Source organism: Marmota monax, unplaced genomic scaffold (assembly GCF_021218885.2).
Source record: "Marmota monax isolate L192 unplaced genomic scaffold, Marmota_monax_Labrador192_F-V1.1 WCK01_AAM20220418_F8-fsc00064, whole genome shotgun sequence".
NCBI lineage: Eukaryota > Metazoa > Chordata > Mammalia > Rodentia > Sciuridae > Marmota > Marmota monax.
Window position 1 is genome coordinate 10,094,083 of NW_026694542.1, and position 19,647 is coordinate 10,113,729.

General features: G+C 46.3%; 1 protein-coding gene and 2 long non-coding RNA genes across 4 annotated transcripts in view; 2 read left to right on the plus strand and 1 right to left on the minus strand.

Moving 5' to 3' along the window:
* Positions 1 to 9,626, plus strand: part of Lasp1 (LIM and SH3 protein 1) — a 39,421-nt gene extending 29,795 nt beyond the window's left edge. For both annotated transcript variants that reach the window (XM_046420378.2, XM_046420379.2), the window contains exons 5-7: positions 3,414 to 3,567; positions 3,885 to 3,988; positions 6,540 to 9,626. In XM_046420378.2, coding sequence (XP_046276334.1) covers positions 3,414 to 3,567; positions 3,885 to 3,988; positions 6,540 to 6,713 — 432 coding nt within the window. In that variant the 3' untranslated portion in view covers positions 6,714 to 9,626. The remainder of the gene's footprint in view (positions 1 to 3,413; positions 3,568 to 3,884; positions 3,989 to 6,539) is intronic.
* Positions 9,627 to 12,189: 2,563 nt separating this feature from the next.
* Positions 12,190 to 13,618, plus strand: LOC131423261 (uncharacterized). Its single transcript, XR_009224581.1, has 2 exons — positions 12,190 to 12,466; positions 12,741 to 13,618. It is a non-coding gene; the product is annotated as an uncharacterized LOC131423261 (long non-coding RNA).
* On the minus strand, positions 12,823 to 15,832 carry LOC124076459 (uncharacterized). The gene is made up of 3 exons (XR_006846359.2): positions 15,236 to 15,832; positions 13,548 to 13,587; positions 12,823 to 12,937 (listed from the first exon to the last, which is right to left on the minus strand). It is a non-coding gene; the product is annotated as an uncharacterized LOC124076459 (long non-coding RNA).
* Positions 15,833 to 19,647: the final 3,815 nt, after the last annotated feature.

A 19,647-nucleotide genomic window follows, 5' to 3' on the forward strand; every position in this document is an offset into this window, starting at 1 on the left:
TAAGCAGTGTTGAGTTTTCCTGTCCCATATCCTCAGGCTTTTCCATTTTAGCCGTTTTGAGTGTGTCTCGCTATATTTGAACTTGCATTTCCCTGACTACTGATGAAGTTGAGTCCAGGTTTATGTGTTTTGTTTTTTTTTCTTTTTTTTCAAAAAGAGAGAGAGAGAGAGAGAGAGAATTTTAATATTTATTTTTTAGTTTTCGCGGACACAACATCTTTGTTTGTATGTGGTGCTGAGGATCGAACCCAGGCCTCACACATGCCAGGAGAGCGCGCTACCACTTGAGCCACATCCCCAGCCCCAGGTTTATGTGTTTTAAAAGTAAAATACTATCTCTCTAACGGGGTGGTGCTTGAGAACTAAGACTCTCAAGTCCGAGCTGGATGCTGACGTCACTGTCCTCTTCAGCCTTGGTTTCCCCATCTGTAAATGGGGGTGATAATGATATAGTCCTCTTGGTCTGGCTGAGGAAGGGAAGGGAGTTTTATAAGGGCACAAAACAGGACCTCGGCGGGTGAGAGGCGTTGTTATTTTTAAAGAGAGACCTTGGCCGGTGAGTTGGTTATTCCGCTCAGAGCCGCCGTGCTCCCTCCTCAGCCGTGGTGAAGAATCATGTGGGGAGGAACGTGTAGGGAGTCACGCTCTCGTTCTTTCCACCACAATCAGGAAGCAGGGGCTTCAGAAAACGGAACATCAGCTGGCAGGGTTTTGGAGGGGACCCTACCTAGTCTCCCTGAAGACCTGGCCAGCAGGGGCCCAGGGCGCAGCACCATGTGCACTTGGGCCTCCCGGCACAGTTGGAGCTGGCCTCCTCCAGGGGGGCCCAGGACACTCGCCCCGGGGCTCTGCTGGTGGTCCTGGGCTCTGGAGACCCTCAGGTCTCTAAGAAAATCAGGAATGTGCTGAGCTGGGAGCAGGGATCTGCCAGCCTCCCGGACGACTCTGGAGGGTCCTCGCCTCGGGATGTGCTCTCACCTTGTGGTGCTTGGATGCACTTAACACCCATCCCGTAGTCAGCAAAGCAAGGACACAGGTTCCTCATTTGCTGTGGAGGGAGGTGGAGGAAGAGGCTTCCTCTGCGCTCTCTCTCCTGATCTGCACGCCTGGAGTCCCCTCCAAGTTAGGGTGGCCCTATGATTATCACCCCTTTTGAAAATGAAAAGGGGTATTCTGTTTTCTTTTCTTTCTTTCTTTTTTTTTTTTTTTTTTTATGGGGGATGAGCCCAGGGTGCTGTGACCCGGAACTACGTCCTCAGCCTTTTTTATTTTGAAACAGGATCTTGCTAAATTGCCCAGGCTGGCCTTGAACTCCCAATTTGCTGGGATCACGCCCTGCTGAAAGCGGTGGCCTTCATATTTGGTTCCTGGACAGTAGACAGGAGCTGGAACTAGGGGCAGGCAGTATGTGGTCACCCTGCTCCTGCGCCTGTTACCAGGGAAGGGGCTGCCTGCCTAGGATTTTGTCCTCATGTCACCATCTCTGGAAGTCATTTGTCTCTGAGCCTCATTTTCCTCTTCTGTAAAATGGAAACTAAAGTATCTGTATCCAGCTTATTTTTTTTTATTTTAATATTTATTTTTTAGTTTTCGGTGGATACAACATCTTTATTTTATTTTATTTTTTTATGCGGTGCTGAGGATCGAACCCAGCACCCCATGCATGCCAGGCAAGCGCGTTACCACTTGAGCCACATCCCCAGCCCCAGCTTATTTTTTTTAGGGTGACCATTGTCAGGGTCAGGGAAGATGATGTACAAAGAGCTTTTGTGAACTCTGAAGAGCTTGCAGGCGTGCAGGTTGTTGGTATGGATGGAAACAGGTGGCGCCTGCATTGGACAGGGCTTGGCTTGCTTTGCCAATCGGGTGTGGCTCCCTCCTTTGCCATGAAGGGAGGGGACAGGGAAAGGAAGGGCTGGTTCTGACCCAAACTCCTAAATGAGCTGCTTTCTGCCTCCAGACCAGATCCCTCCCGCATGCCTTCTTGGCGCAGCCTGCAGTAGATAACAGTTCTTTAGCCAGTAGAAGTGGCCCAGGGGTCTGCCCCGCCAAGTGTCAGCTCTTGCCCTCGACTCAACTCATGCCAAAGGCGAGAGAAGCCAGCAGAGAAAGCCTAGCCAAAGGGGGCCCTGGACTGCGTCAGCATGGGTCAGGCCTGGACAGGACACTCAGGGCCCAGGACCTCGGGTCCTTCCCTTCTGCTCCAGGAAACAGGCTTTGCCTGACTCTTTGCCCTGTTCCCCCACTCCCATCATTTCCCAGGAACAGGAAGAGGCAGGACAGGGTCCTGGTGAGCAGGAAGTGAGAGCCGGCCTCCAGTCAGGTGCCCAAGGCCTGCAGGGAATTCGGGGCCCAGGACTCCCTGGGAGAGGGCTTGTGCCTCTCTCTGGCTGTCCCTCTGTCCTGCTTTCCCTGCTTTCTGAGTTTCCCCTGGGGAGTGGGGGTGGGCTGTTCAACCTGTCACTCTCTGTCCCACTTTCTCCCCACCCTGAGGCCAGCCCAGCTCTCACAGAGCGATCAAAGTCTGGGTCTCGGCACCTCCCCTTGGTCAAGCTTCTCCCCTCGGGGTCTCCAGAGTGGGTGAGTGTCTCATGAGGGGCCAGAAAACCCGAGCGCTCCTGGTCTGCTGCTTCTGCGTCTCCCTGCTTTTGCCGTTCGTGTTTTGGGTGTGTTTTACACTGCACTTTCCATATTGCAAAATGATATTTTTGTGTCGTTGAGGATTGTGTTAAAAAAAATCTGTGTGAAGCTGGAGATCATGGCTGAGCACTTGCCTAGAGTGTGGAGGCCCTGGGTTTGATCCCCAGTATAACTAAATAAAGGAGTGAAATAAAACCATGTGAACAGCAGCAGTCTCCAGTTGAAGCCTTTTGGCGAGAAGGGATCAACAAACTCCTGTGAGGTGCTGATCAGATGAAGAGTAGCCTGTAACATAGAATACCTAGCACAGTGCCTGGCACATAGTAAGAGCTCAATAAACAGAGTTGGCTGCTATTGTTGACCAGGATGGAAGCAGGGAAGGCCCAGTCCCTGCCCCAGGCACATACAAATAACCGTTCACATTCATCTGATGCTGTCACTTCCACGACCCTGTTCTTACATCTCCAGCTTCTAAGCTAGACACCAGTGACCTATTTTACAGGTGTGTCCAAATGCATGCAGATGTGCTCTGCCTGCCTGGAGTCCTCAGGGAGCCTCCCAGCCCAGGATCTTTGTTGAGATGGGGTCTCACTATGTTGCCCAGGCTGGCCTTGAACTCCTGGGCTCAGGTGATCCTGCTGCCTTAGTCTCCCAAACAACTGGGACCACTGGCTCGTGCCTGCGCTCCGCTCTCCTCTCAGGGTCTGTGGCAGCAGGATCCTGGCTGGCTTCCTGCTGCAGGAGCGCTCACCTGGTGCCTCTGCCCCTTGCAGATAAAGTACCATGAGGAGTTTGAGAAGAGCCGCATGGGCCCCAGTGGGGGTGAGGGCCTGGAGCCAGAGCGCAGGGACGCCCAGGACAGCAGCAGCTACCGGCGGCCTCAGGAGCAGCAGCAGCCGCCTCACCACGTCCCGACCAGCGCCCCTGGTGGGTGTGGGCCTGTGCAGCCAGGCCCAAGAGCCAGGAGGGGGCTGAAGGAGAGCCATTTGCGCACACATAGGCACAAACCCCAGGTCGCACCCATGGCGCTGGGGTCAGGCCTGAGCTGGGCCGGGGACCAGGAAGGCAGCCCCCAGCTTGAGAGGACACACAGACCCTGCTGGGGAATCCCTGCACAGGCAGAGCAGCTGAGGGGTGGGGGCGAGCGGGGTTGGGGATGGGGCGGTGACATTGTCCCCACAAGGGGACCTGGGAAGGGCTGGGTCTCGCAGATCACTTTCTGAGTCCTCTCTCCCACCTTCCAGTCTACCAGCAGCCCCAGCAGCAGCAGGCCACTCCAGCCTACGGTGGCTACAAGGAGCCTGCAGCCCCAGTCTCCATACAGCGCAGCGCCCCAGGCGGGGGCGGGGTGAGTAACCCTGACTAGGTGGACAGACCCCCAGAGGGACTGGCGCCCCTGGGAAGGGCCTCCTGGACATAGGCCATGGCTTCTCCTGACCTCTGACCCTGTGTAGGTAGCAGGGGTCTCAGCCTCACTGAGAGGAAGTGCGGTGGACGGGGCCAGGTCTGACTGATTGGGGCCCTGGGTCCTGGCCCTAGTGTGTCAGCCAAGTCACTCCTCTTGTCCTGGCCATTTCCCTGCTCTGGCTCCGTGGGTGCACACAAAGCACCTTTCTGCTTGGGGCCTTCCAGACCTGGGTCCTGCTTCTCATGGGTTGATCCCTCCATGTCCTTCTGCTCAGCTAATCCCTGCCTCTAAGGGCTCTGCCATGCCGTCCCATGTCAGGTGGGTCTCAAGTGACTTCCAGGAGCCTCTTGTCCTGGACATACACAAGGATGTGTTATTGCTATGGGGGCTGGGAAGAGGTCATCTGAAGGATAAGGTTTCAGATGACCAGCCAGTCCTTCAGATACAGGACATGAGTGATTCCACCACCTTCCCACCCTCTAGGAGCTTATATTCCAGCAAGAAAGCAATCACTAAGTAGGTAAATAATGTCAGGCCAGATCACTGTCTGGTATATGCTGTGAAGATAGACAGCTGGGTAAGGGACAGGGAGCAGCAGGGTCAAGATGTGACATTTGAGGGCTGGGGTTGTGGCTTAGTGGTTGAGCACTTGGCTAGCATGCATGAAGCACTGGGTTTGATCCCCAGCACCACATAAAAAAAACTAAATAAACAAAATAAAGGTATTGTGTCCATCTACAACTAAAAATTAAAAAGTGACATTTGAGCAAAGTCCTCAATAAAGTGGAGGGGTGAACGGCACAGAGAGAACAGCAAGTGCAAAGTTCCCAAGGTAGGACTGTCCTATGAAGTTCAAGGGCCAGCAGGAGGGCCGAGGTGATTAGAGACAGGAGGAGGGTAGGTGAGGTCAGACCTAGAGGTACTCGTAGGCCACAGGAGGGCCTTGGTGACTGGCAGTCTGTGCAGACTGACGGGGTTTGCTTGTCCTTTTTACTTTTAGTTCTAGGAGTTGAACCCAGGGGCACTTACCTATGAGCCACATCCCCAGTCCTTTATTTTGAGATAGGGTCTTCTAAATTGCTGAGGCTGACTTTGAACTTGTGATCCTCCTGCCTCAGCCTCCTAAGCCACTGGGATTATAGAGGTGCATCACCACCCCCAGCTACCCTTTTTTTACTTTTTGAGACAAGGTCTTGCTGTGTTGTCCAGGCTGGCCTCAAACTCCTGGGCTCAAGCAGTCCTCCTGCCTCAGCCTCCCAAGGATCTGGGACTATAGGCACCTGCCACCAGTCCTGGCCTGACATAATGCTTTTAAAAGATCGCGGTGGCGCCTATATGGGAAGTCGGCAGTCGAGCACTGAGGGTGAAGCAGAGAGGCAAGTTGGGAGGCAGTTGCAGGACATGATCTTAGATGGCAGCAACTTTGGCCTGAGATAGAGGTAGAGTTAGTGATAAGAGAGTCCAGGTCACTTTGTGAAGGGTGTGGCCTCTAATCCTGCGGGGTTATAGATTTCAAACTTTGTTTTTTGAAGCCCCTGGACAGGGTACAGTGAGAATCAAGGAATTTAGATGGCCATCTACCACCGATAGACCATCTATGATGGGGTTTACACAGGTTGTGACTGAGGCTTGGAAGGTGGAGCCTGATACACATTCATGACCACTCAAGATTTTTCCCTCAAGGAAAGGTTTTTGTCCCCAACTTGGGAATAAAACCAGTCTAGTCATGGCGTCAAAAGGAAACCATTGGTGCTTATAATAATCCAAATAGTAGTGAATAGCCATCATCACATTTTATTTTATTTTTAATTTATGGTCACATTTTTAAACACAATCTCCACATCTTGCCTGTGAAACCTTCCTGCATCCCTGGTGGGGGAGGCGAGGTGTGTGAATGTATCCCCAGCCTGCCCTGTGCCTGGCCTTTAGTCAGTGCCAAGTACATCCATAAAGGGCAGGAACTCAGGGGCTGGGGTCGTGGCTCAGCATTAGAGTACTGGCCTGGGGCTCCGGGTTCGATCCTCAGCACCACATTAAAAAAAATTTTTTTTAATATTTATTTTTTAGTTGTAGTTGGACACAATACCTTATTTTACTTATTTATTTTTTTATGTGGTGCTGAGGATCGAACCCAGGGCCTCGCACATGGGAGATGAACGCTCTACCACTGAGCCACAACCCCAGCCCCTAAAAAAATTAAAAAAAAAAAAAAAAAAGCGGGCCGGGGTGGGGGGGGACTTTCAGAATGTGAGACACAAGAAAAATGATGGCAGATCACAGCCCAGGTCCTCCATCTCTTGGGTCACTGCTTTCTTGGGTGTGCTCAGGAGTCCTGGAGAATCACTTGGAGGTACAGCTGTCAGGAGCAAGCTCAGGGTGGAGCGCTCCCCGGGCATTTGCGAGCCCTGGGTTCTAGTCCCAGCAAAAAAGAAAGAAACCGGGGCGAGAGCCCGCTGGCCGGGCCGGGCTGACTGTGCACCCTTACCCCCAGAAGCGGTACCGTGCGGTGTACGACTACAGCGCTGCCGACGAGGATGAGGTCTCCTTCCAGGATGGGGACACCATCGTCAACGTGCAGCAGATCGATGACGGCTGGATGTATGGGACCGTGGAGCGCACCGGCGACACGGGGATGCTGCCGGCCAACTACGTGGAGGCCATCTGAGCCCCGCGGTGCCCTCCCCACCCAGTCTTCAGTGCATTCCATGACATCGCATCCGTCCCGGGGCGTGACCCATCCACCCTTCAGTGTCTCTGTTTCTTAAGATCTGCAACGGCTTGTTTATTCCCATCCCTCCTCCAGCTTTTTTTTTTTCTTTTTGCCAACTGAAGCCTTGTTCTGCCACTTTCGCGGGCTCCTTCCTCTGGCAGGTTTCCCCTTGACTGACTTCCTGGTTTCTCTCTGGATGGAACAGGCATGGCCACTCTGGGGGAGGGCAAGGCCCACGGGCTGGGCGGGCTGGAACCAGAGACCTCTGTGGCCCGCAGCTTAGCCTCCCCTCTTCTGACCCCTCGGACACCCCCTGCCCAGCTCCTCACACACCCAGACATTCCAGTGCCAGGTGAGCCCCACATGCCCAGGACCCCCAGGCAGGACTCTATACATCCCTGGGGTGGGGTGGGGCTCCGCTGTGCATGGGACCAGGATGGGGGCTTTACCCCTCTCTCAATGTGGGGGCTGCTAACTCACCAAGGGACCTCCCTCCCTCCCCTCTGCCTCCCCATGTACTCCCTGCACTGTGACCCCCACACCTGGGGGGGCAGGCAGACCAAGAGCCCCCAGGAAGCACAGCTTGGGTGAAGTTCTTGCCTTTCTTAGCTTTAGGGGAAGCCGCAGGAAGGAGGGGAGCAGGGCATTCCCTTTTACCCCACTTCCACCCCCATTCTCCAGGGACTCCTTTGCCTCCCAGGCTGGAAGCTGTGCTGAGGGCGTGGAGACCTCCCCTGGGCTCTGGGTTAGCCATGCTCTTCCCTCCTCATGGGTAGAGGTCTGGGGCCCCCATAGCCTCCCCTGTCCTGCTCTGTGCCAAGTGGGCCTGGAGCTGTGCAAAGCCAGCTCTGTCCCCACAGCTTGGCTTGCTGGGACCCAGGCGAGCGTGTGTGCAGGTAACTGTAACAGGAAAATGTAAGGGTGACAGGAGGAACCAGGTGTATGTCTGCTGGTGTCTGGGCTTGTGTGCAAGGTATATGTGCGTGTTTGCGTGTGTGTGTGTGTGTGTGTGTGTGAGAGAGAGACAGAGAGGGGGGAGGGGGCAGAGCCCTCTGCCCTGGTATTTTCCTTAAACCGACAGTGAGAGGGAGGACCCTGGTGGAGAGAAGCTCTTTGGGTTCTCTCTGGGGTGGAAGCCCTCCTTCCTCCTATCTGGATGAGGAGACTCCATGCCCCCTTTTCAGGGTGCAGAGCAACCGTGTGGGTGGTTGTGGGGTTGGGGGCTGCTGCTGGGCCTGTTGTCTGCTGGATTGAGGAAGGGGAAGACTTGGTGTGGGCCTCTTCTCTCCCTGTGCCTGGGGCTGCTGAGTAGGGCACCAGAAGGTTCTTGGTCACTCACTGTGGTGCCGCAGTCTCCCCTCAAGCCTCCCTCTTGTGTCTACTGGAAGCAACAGAGGGTCCTAGGGCTCCAAAACTGGAAGCACAGGCTCTGGGAGGAGGAAGGGCAAGACGGTGCTACATCAAAGTTCCTTCTCTGGGTGAGGGCTGGGATACCCCTCCCCTGGCTTTATTCATCTCTGGGTTTTCTTGTTACCTCTCTGTGTCTCTCCCCCTCCCCCCATCGTGACTCTTAGTCTGATCAGGCCCTGCAGCTGACTTCCCCCCCCCCCCAGGGCTGGGATGGAACCCAGGGCTTCTTAAATGCTTGGCAAGTGCTTTACCACTGAGCCACACCCCCAGCCCCCTCAGGTGGCATCCTGCCCCATTGCACACTTGAGCCTTGCAGGTGAGGGCGAGGACCCCAGGAGGGTAGCCTATTAAGCAATCGGGTCTGCATGAGTGTCCTGTCAGTGGCTCACATTTGATTTGGGAACATGTAGTCCAGATCAGAGGTTGACAAGCAGCTGGAAGGAGCCCCTGCCTGATCCGTTCCTTTTCCTTTCTGTCTCATTTAGGTAAGGGCAGGTGGAATGTCCTCTTGGGCCACTTGGGGACAAGCTGGACAGAGGAAAAATATTGGGGAGCAGCCTTGGGGGTGGTGCTGATCCACTCTGTTTTCTCTTGATTTCAAAGCACAATGTGGATCTGGGGACCAGAGGTCAGGGACACATCCTGTTGCAGGGACTGTGGTTGGGAGGGGGTGCCACCCCAAGAGGAGTCAGCAGCCTATTTCACTTAGCTGGACTTCCAAAACAAGGCAAGCCAGCTCCTATTCTTCCCATCTGAAGTCCTAAAAATAGGGGATGCTTTCTCACACACCCCCCGAGAGAGGAGGTACTCTCACACTGGTGCTGAGGGGACCCAGAGTAGCTGGAGCCTATGTTCCTTCCCAGAACCTTCCACCCTTAGAAGAGCACAGAACCCCAAGGGCTGCGTTGAGCCCCTGATCTTTGACCTTCATAGAGGTCTTGTAGCCAGTCTAACCCAGGAAAGATAATACCTGGGAACATCAGTTTTGTGGACCAATCCTACCGTGCCCAAAAGCCCACCGTGGGAAGTGTGGATTCTTCCAACAGTGCTTCCTGCCTCCCCCGCCCCATCCCTCCAGGGAAAACTCCTTTATTGCTTCATTTCTGCCTTTTCCCCTTCACACATGCACTTTTGGGCCTTTTTTTAATAGCTGGAAAAAAAACAAAACACCACCCCACAAACCCGTATTTAAAAAGAAACAAGTGACCCTGTGAAATTCGCCTGTCCAAGCATTTCATCTGTTTGTATGTGTGTGTGTATGCGTGCGTGTGTGTGAAACCAGTCACTCATCTTTTTATATGGGGTTGTTGTCTTTTGGGTCTATTTGGTCCCCTCCCTCATGGGCTTGTGCTTGGGATCAAATCTTTCTGGCCTGTTGTGATTCTGAACATTTGACTTGAACCACAAAAGTGAAACTTTCTCCTGGTGACTCAAATAAAAGTATAATTTTTACCTGCGGATTTGGTTTCGTCTTTGGCTCTGAGGTGCTGGTGTGTGTGTCCTATGAGCTTGGGGCCATTGGCCCCTGTGCCCACTGGGATTCCTGCTGGCCTGTAGGGAGAGAAGGACTATCTGGAAGCCAAGGGGCAGTTTGCTACCCACCCGGGCTCTGGCATCTGCTTCCTGCTGTGGAGAATTTCCTTCTTCCCAGCCTACTCCTGGCTTTTCCACTCATCCCTCTCTACCTGACTTGGTGACACTGCCTGAGCTCTTGGTTTCCTCCTCATACTGTCCAGCTTCCTTAGTGATGACTGTCTCCCCACCAGCCAGTGCCCCTCCTGGCAGATAATGGGTCAAATTCATCTTTCAATCCCTGGTACCAGTCCAGGGTCCCGCATGGAGCTGCTCAACAAATACTGAACTAACAAATGAGCCCTGGAGCAATTCTAGTTCTAGGAGGTGGTAAGACCTCAGCATATGTTTGAAGAGTAAAATGACAGAGGTTGTCTCATGGTGGTACAAGACTTGGGATAAAACTAAGGTGGCCTGGCATCTCAAGGCCCTCTTCTCAGAGCCATAGGAAGGTGATTTTTAGCATGTTCTCCTTTGATCTTCCTTAGAGCCTGTAAAGGAAGTAACTACTTTGATGGGATGCTGGGTCTCACACAGCCTCTGGTGGTGAACCCTGTGCCCCTGTCCCATGAGCTACAATTAAAGGCAATACTGATACTCATCCCTAAATGAGGTAGCTGCCTAATACATTCCCAGTAGGAGGAAATGAGTTGGGAAATCTGGTTTGTTGGCTGGATCCCTCTGCACAGCTGCAGTGCCCCCTCCCCTGGTTCTTCCCCCGGAGGTTTTACCTTCAGAGTGAATGAAGGAGGCTGTAGGTTTTGGAGGGCATCAGTGCTGTTTTCATCCTCACAGAGGCTCTGTGCTCTGCCTCCTGGGGATGGGCCAAACTCCTCCAAGGAGGAGTTTCTAGATCCATCCCCAGATGGGAATAGACCCCCTTTTGGAAGCAGCCTAAGTTCCTGAGGGGGGTTACCAATGTCTTAACCCCCAAATTTTTTGAAAAATTGGAGAGTAGGCCTCAGAGATATCCCAGGGACACTTTAATAGGAAATCAAGTTATAAAAAGGCATAAAGCAACAAAAGTCATAACTGGCTGAGACAGGAAGATCATGAGTTTAAAGCCAGCTTCAGCAAAAGCAAGGTGCTGAGCAACTCAGTGAGACCCTGTTTCTAAATAAAATACAAAGTAGGGCTGGGGATGTGGTTCAGTGGTCGAATACCCCTGAGATCAATCTCCAGTACCAAGATAAACAATAACAACAACAATAATAATACATTAATCCTTTTTCCTTCAGAAGAAATGACTTGAATTTGCTTTTCTAGACACTTATTACGTAGGGATGAGCCTGAGAATTTTTCAGTGTCCTCTCTGTGGATAACACCATGTTGAGCTTTGAAGAGAAAACAAAGCGGTGACAATGGCACAGGAGTGAAGGGATAGATGGAGAGACCCGTGTTCATCCTGTAAATGGAGCCATGTGAATAAAATGCACCACAAATGGGGATGAGCAGTCAGGGTCCAAGGACTGCCCAGACCAGTAGCAACCAGTCTGGGGAGGAGAGTGTGGACTCTGTAGTCTGTGAGCCTGGTGTGAGTCTCAGCCCTGCTGCTACTAGACTATTCAACATCAGGGAAGCTCCCAGCCGTGCATAAAAGACTTGAAGCAGGTTGAAATTAAACCTTGCAGTGCAGTATCTGCCACAGTGTAGGACTCAGAAGCTAGCTCCATCCCTAGGGATGCCATCTGAGACTCACATGAGACCATTGTCCACGTCCCATCCACATTGTGGTGACCTTCTGAACTTGTCAGTGGACCACCCATTGCTAGCCATTATTTTTCTGAGATAATTTGCCAGAGATGTGAGAGAAAAAAGGAAGCAGGAGAATCCATTCTCAGGTGATCTGGATAAAGTTCCTATCCCCTCCCGGCTCCCCAGCAGGTAAACTCCATAGAGATACCATGTATTTAAATGCAATTAACATTTCTGTACAAAGTGGGTCTGGGTTCCTGGGAAGAAAGTGAGCCTCTTAAGTTCTGCCTGGTCTAATTCTAGCAGTTCCCTGGTCACCCACCCCCGGGCTTTGTGATTGGTTGACTGTGGTGTGTGTGTGTGTGGGGGGGGGTGTAAACTGCTGATGGAGCCACAGCATCCCTTAGTCTCAGGTTCCCAGGAGGGGGAAGGGACAGGAACAAGGGAAGAGGAGCCATTTCTCTGCACGGATCGCAACCTTGGCGCTCACAGCTCACGTTTCACAAAACCTAGAGGCCTTTTTGGCCTAGGACTGCACAATGCTGGATATTTTCATCCTGATGTTCTTTGCCATCATAGGCTTGGTCATTCTGTCCTACATTATCTATCTGCTCTAGTAGCCGGATTTGCTGCCGGGAGCCTGCGAGAGAACAGCTCAGAGGGGAAGAATGGAGCTGAAGGGCCGAGCATCCTGCTTGCTGACGCACCGGTGGATTTTTGCTTCTGGTCATTATTTTGGGTATTGATTCAAAAATGAAATGAAAAGAGAGCTTGTTTTCCTATTTATTTCTCAGATGCACGGATGCAGCATTTCTTGGACTGCTCTGAAAAGAATAAGAAACACAAGCTTCTTTCTTTAGAGCCTAATTTAAAATGTGTTTTTTGAAATTAAAAATAAACCCAGAATGCACAGGATTTTAAAATAGGATGGGCTGGAGTGACGTGAATGGCAGGGAGGAACTATCCTTTCCTAATTTCCTCTTCAAGTTAGGTGCGCAGCCAAGTTGTACGTTTTCTCCAGGCAATTAAAGGTAAAACGATTCTATGTGCCAGCAGAGTAGTTTACAACCACACTGGCATAATTGTATTAATTAATTCATTGATGACTCGTTCTTATTTGATGATAAGGTAACAAATGGATTTACTTGGGGTGGGGTTTGTGTGGGGGGGAGATGTCCATTTTTCCCAGCTGTGGAATCTGGCAGGGAGGAGGGAGGAACTCCAAATCCTTTTCCTGGTCTGACCAGTGGTTGAGACCTTTGCTGCTGTTCCCATCTGAGCCTTTTTGTTTCTGGTTTCCCACAGCTCCTGTCTCCAGTCCAACAAGAGGCCTCTTATCAACAACAGCAGCCCTGCTGCCCAGCAGACTTCTTCCAGAGCCTTCCGGACATGGTTAACCCCTGGCAAACAAGGGGCTTTGTGAGGCAAAGGCAGAGGCAGAGGCACTCACTGGGACATCAGGAATTCATGGGCATGGCTGGCAGATGCTGTATGCGTTTGAGCTGTAGAGAGAGCATGGTGAGAGGGTTGGGGATGTGGCTCAAGCGGTAGCGTGCTCGCCTGGTGTGCCTGCGGCCCGGGTTCGATCCTCAGCACCACATACAAACAAAGATGTTGTGTCCGCCAAAAACTAAAATAAATAAATAAATATTAAAAAAAAAAAAAAAAAAAAAAAAAAGAGAGCATGGTGAGAATACAGAAAGTTGAAATGTAGACTCATTAAAGTGGAAAACTGCTCAAAAATCCATCTGGGTAGCCTTTCCTTAGGTCTAAATGCTACTGCACAGGAAGCTGAAATACCTTCTTTCCTTTCACCATAAACAGGCGTTCCCTTTTAAGTTCAAGAGCAAGTTCAAGTTGCCTGTCTTATCAGTGTTTTTACAGATTTCACAATCTGGGGTTGTGTGGTTTCCCGTGTCTCACTCTCTGGCTAGAAGAAATTTGTCATTTGAGTTTTTAAGATTTATTATTTCTTCCCTATTTCATGCCATCTGAGCCCCTAGCTTTTTAATTAAAAATTGAAATGGATAGAAAGTTTTTATTCTTTATTCCTGTTTATAAATTATTGAAACAAAATGGCTGTACTTATCTTATTTAGGAAAAGTCTCTTACCCCAAAGTGAGTGGTTTTGTTTTTGATTGTTGAATGTTTCCTTTTTGGGGAAAAAAAAAAAAAAAAAGAAACTGTCAACATATTTCCCTGTTCAATTAGGATTGAATAAGCTCATTTACTCATTTTGGCATTAAGATAGAATTGGTTCCCCAATCTGTAGTGTCTATTCTTTGAAAAGTCCAACATAATTGTTCTACATTTGATTTTCCTTTCTATCTTAAAAATAAAGGAGAAATATTAATAGTTTTTGTAATAATATTGTGTTCAATTGCTATGTTTTTAAGAGAAATAAAATTGAAACACTGTATGTTACAATTAAAATGGAAAACTTGCATTTTAAATCCTGGACAAAGTTGCGTGTGACTCCAGTAATCTCAGCTGTTCTGGAGGCTGAGGCAAGAGAATTGCTTGAGCCCAAGAGTTCAGGGCCAGCCTGAGCAACAAAGTAAGACTCCCACCTCTTAAAAAATAATAATGCCAAGTATGGTGACACACACCTATAATCTCAGGGCCTTGGGACGCTAAGGCATGAGGATTGTAAATTCAAGGCCAGTCTCAGCAATTTAGCAAGACTCCGTCTCAAAATAAAAAGGGGCTGGGGAAGTAGTATATGGTAGAGTATCTCTGGGTTCAATCCTCAGTACTAGAATTTTTTAAAAATAAATAATAAATAATCAGAGTAAAACAAAATAAAGTTCTGAACAAGAAGAAAACACTGTTATCTTGTCAACATATTATCTGACCTTCAATATTTCATTTAAACTCTAGGGCTTTAGTTTATTCTGTCAGATGAAAGAGTTAGACTAGAAAATTGATAATATGCCTTCCCATTTTAAAATTGTAGAATTCTTCTAAGAGGTATTGTCATTGGAAACTACCTTAGTGAGAACAGAATTTTCATAGAAAAACAGTAATTTATCAGCAATCCCTTTCTACTCACTCTCTCTAATATGACATTTTTTTAGTACTGGGTATTGAACCCAGGGGTGCTTTACCATTGAGCTACATCCCAAAGGTCTTTTTTATTTTGAGACAGGGTCTTGCTAAGTTGCTTAAAGTCTTGCTAAATTGCCCAGGCTGACCTTGAACTTGCAATCCTCCTGCAAGTTCAATCCCAAATTGCTGGGATTACAGACATATGCCATTGCATCTTGCCCAATATGACATTTTATAATGGCAATTCAATTGGAAAAGTAATTTTTTTTTGCACCAACAGGCACATTTTGAAGAGGAAATGGCAGTATTTATTTACTCCAATTATATATATATTTAATAATTTGCCTAAGCTGTTTTTAAAAAATATTAAAAAGTATAATTCTATATGGCAGTATGTAACAAAAAGATGAGCAATTGATAGATACGCTAATACAAGAAGCGTGGTTCTAGGGGCTGGGATTGTGGCTGAGCTGTAGAGCGCTCTGCCTAGCACGGGCCAGATCCGGGTTCAATCCTCAGTACCACATAAAAATAAAGGCATTGTGTTGTGTCCATCTACACCTAAAAAAAATAAATAAATATTTTTTAAAAAAGAAGCATGGTTCTCTCTGAATATTGATAAACTCAGGGATGACTGTCAGTGGGGTCCTGGACATTTCGCACTAGAATATTCCTCTGACTCCTTGGCATAAACATGTATTTCAAATTGTAATTTTCTACTTCAAGCCCAGATAGCAACTATACATCCTTACCTAGGAAATGCCAGTATTTTGGAGGAATCCAAAGTACACAGTTAATTATGATGGTTAAGTCTTCATAGTATAGTCTCTAACCAAGCTTACTCTGAAGTCTTTTATAAGATCAAGGTTCTTCAGTCTGTATCCATATAAAATTCAAACAAATAAATTCAGTGGGGGATAAAAAGCCAGTTTTAGTCATACACCAGTTATATTATAAATCTGGTATTAGATGCTTAATTTAAGGACAGAAAGCTTACCCATCTTTTCTATTACTTGTGAAATAGCATAGTTTTAAGAAATAAATACAAGTTGAGCTGGGTGTGGTGACACACTCCTGTAATCCCAGTGGCTTGGGAGGCTGAGACAGGAGGATTTTGAGTTCAAAGCCAGTCTCAGCAATGGTGAGGCCCTAAGCAACTCAGTGAGACCCTGTCTCTAAATAAAACACAAAAAAGGGCTTGGGGTGCTAGAGTAGTGGCTCAGTGGTAGAGTGTTCACCTAGCACATGTGAGGCCCTGAGTTCAATCCTCAGCACCACATAAAAAATAAATAAATAAAATAAAGGTATTGTGTCAAACTACAACTAAAAAATAAATATTAAAAAAGGGGGGGTTGGGCTGGGGATGTGGCTCAAGCGGTAGCGCGCTCGCCTGGCATGCGTGCGGCCCGGGTTCGATCCTCAGCACCACATACAAGCAAAGGTGTTGTGCCCGCCGATAACTAAAAAATAAATATTAAAAAATTCTCTCTTTACTCTCTGTCTCTCACTCTCTCTTTAAAAAAAAAAAAAAAAAAAAAAAAAAAAAAAAAAAAGGGGGGGTTGTGGATGTGGCTCAGTGGTTAAGCATCCCTGCATTCACTCCCTAGTACAGAAAGAAAGAAATATTGGAAAAAGTTTTATGACTTTATCCCCAGTACTGCAAAAAAAAAAAGAAAAAAAGAAATTTTATAACTTTGTGCCTATATATTCTTGCTATAATATGCCAGCTTATAACATAGATGTAGTTTTATTGTGTTGTTTTGATAAGTTCCTTTAAAAAATGTTTTTTATGATGGGGGATCTCACTATGTTACCGTCTGGTCTGGAATTTCTGGCCTGAAGGTATCCTCCTGCTTCAGCCTCCCTATTTGCTGGGTATATATATATATATATTTTTTTACCTTTAAACTGTTTTCATCCTGGCATCCTAAATATTAAAACATTGAAAAAACACTTTCTGTTATATAAAGTTTTGTATAAATTTTACAAACCTATATTATAGGGCAATCATGTCCAATAAAATGAGGATTACATTTGGCTCATGTCAAATATAGTAAAAACATCTCTGAATAATGTAAATTACTAAGGAAAAAGTTAGTGTCACATAAGGCTAAGAAACATGTGTTAGTCAGCTTCTCGTTGCTGTGACAAAATTATTGAGAAAATCCTAAAAGAGGAAAGATCATTTTGGCTCACAGTTTCAGAATCTCCAGTCCACGGTCAGCTGGCTCCATTGTTTCTGGGAGAATAGTGAGGAAGTACATCAAGGTAAAAGGGTATGTAGAAGCAAACCTACTCACCTCATGGTGGCCAGGAAGCAGAGAAGGGAAAGGGCTGGGGGCAAGATACATCCCCAAGGACTCATTCACTTCAACAAGCCCCCATCTCTGAATATTACTGCACTGGGGACCAAGACTTCAACATGAGTCTTTGGGGGTCATTCTAAATTCAAAGCATAACAAATCATTACACTAATACCTGCTTTTTGTATGAAAATAAGAAGCTTGTATGGAAAAGTGACATATTTCAAGAGAAAGGATTACCAAGAGAAAGTAATTTCTCTTAGTAAAGGATTTTTTTTTAAAGTTAAAGGAAAGATGTTGAGCATGGTGGCGCACGCCTGTAATCCCAGCGGCTCAGGAGGCTGAGGCAGGAGGATCTTGAGTTCAAAGCCAGCAAAAGCAAGGCACTAAGCAACTCAGTGAGACCTTGTCTCTAAATAAAATACAAAATAGGGCTGGGGATGTGGCTCAGTGGTTGACTGCCCTTGAGTTCAATCCCTGGTACCAGAAAAAAAAAAAAAAAAAAGTTAAAGGAAAGATAAATGTTACAAGGTTAGAACCACCTACAACTCATTTTTTTGAGTGTATGAAATCAAACCCAAACTTTCTGAGCTTAAAATTGGCATAATTTATTAAGTTTCAGAAAATTGTCTTGCTTTTTAAAAATTTAGCATTATTCAGACTTCAAAAACCCTTAAAATATCATTTTAATTTTAAATTACTAAAAAGTAGTAGGATTTTCCCTTAGTAAAGTACTTAAGCATAGCTGATGTAGAAAATTATCTGTTGTAGATTATGTTTTGGTTTTATCATACTCCAAATATTTTGGGGCTGGGGTTGTATCTCACTGGTGGAGTGCTTGCGTAGCATGTACAAGGCACTGGGTTTGAGTAATGCATATAAATAAATAAAAGGTTCATTAACTACTAAAATTTTTTTAAAAAAATATACACTGGATTAAAGATGATATAGTAAATTTCAAAACACTCTAAATATTTGCTAAGCCTAGAAGAGCCTCTTCTAAAGTCATTTTTATTTTCATCTACTTTAAACAAAAAAATAAGACCAAAGTCACATATAAAGAGAAAACAGAAAAAGCCATTGACACATCTTCCAGTGTAAAATCAAAATGCTAAGGCAGGAGCTAGAGTTGTAGTTTAGTGTAGAGCACTTGCCTACCGTGTGTGAGACACTAGGTTTGATTCTCAACACTGCATATAAAAAAATAAAATAAAGTACATTGACAACTAAAAAAATATATTTAAAAAGTACTAAAGCAAATAAATGGAGAAATATCTAAGAACTAATTTGTTCTTAGAAAACACTATAAGATCTTACAATGTTTATAGGGGAATTGCTGGTAATCCACAATACTTAGTTACATACTTTGTTTTTTGGAACTATTGTTAAATTATGGTAACTGTAGCATTTTTAGTTCAGCAGCAACTGGAATACTAATTGTTTGGGGATTTGATCACCAAACAGCAGAACAGTGTAGAATATAGTTTTACTTAAGAGATTACTGCTCAATTTATGAGTAGTTGCTAGCAAATAAAATTACTTAATTTTTATATGCTATACTCTTAAGCATAAGTATGCACATCAATATATAGTTTCTTTAACATTGCTGTATATTGTTGGGCTGGGGTTGTGGCTCAGCGGTAGAATGCTCGCCTAGCACATGCTAGGCCCTGTGTTTGATCCTCAACACCACATATAATAAATAAAATAAAGGTATTGTGTCCAACTACAACTAAAAAATAAATATTTTTTAAAAACATTGCTGTATATTAAGATAATTCATTAGGGTTATGGAGTATAACTCAGTAGTAGAGTGTGTGTATGCCTAGCAGGTGTAAGGCCCTGGGTGTTCAATCCTCAGTGTCTCCCCAATACTGTCCAAAAAAAAAAGACAATTCGTTTTTTTATCATAGTAGAGCTCTGATTAATAGCTTAAATGAAAGTAAGCTTCCCCACAAGAAACCCAGTGACTTGCATAATGACAAACTGAACAAGTTGGAAATGTTTCTAATTTTAACTTAATTTTATTAATACAAATAAATAACAAATTAAATAAAATTTAGCAAGTATTAAATCTTTAGATGTCAGACATTTTGCCACACATACAATGTTTTTGAAATAACAATGCATATTTTCTATTTTATGTACCTTTAAGAAAGCAGTGATCTTTGAATGTCTATCAGTGTTAATTTTTTTTTTATTAAATATCCTTTCAGAGCCTAAACAGTTGGCTTTTGTTGTTGTTGTTCTGAAAAGTCCTGTTTCTTGACAAATTTTCTGGAATTATATTTGTTTTCTTGATGAGAAAAAAAAAGTATTCTTAGTCCTTTGGCACCTTTTTCTCTTACCCTGTGTCCAATACAGCTATCTTTCAAGTCATCTTTCCTATTTAGTGAGGCCACAATAAACCAAGGAGTGTGCATGCATGTCCTTATTTCTTACAGGTTTCCCAGCTACCTGGTAGTGGAATTGCTACAGAAGTCATATACCTAGTAAGGTGTCAAGTAACCATAGACTTTTGTAGCATTTTTACCTCCCAATATTTATCGACATAAAAATCTGTCATCATACAATTGAGTACTATTCATATAAAGAGGTTGACCCTTTAGTAAAAATCACACAAAGAGGTTAATGTTTGTTTTTTATTGATATAAGATGGTTCTTCCAGTTGCACATTTTGCTCGGCACCTCATACTTGCTCTAATCTCTGAAAGTGAACAATTATCCTGGCAATAAAATCTTTGTTATTAACCAAAGAACTGTAAGCATGTTGAATCAACATAGGATGAGAAATGTGAGACAGGTGCCTATTGTTTGTGCTTGGAGAACAGTCTGATAAGCAATACTGGGCTTCTTGAACA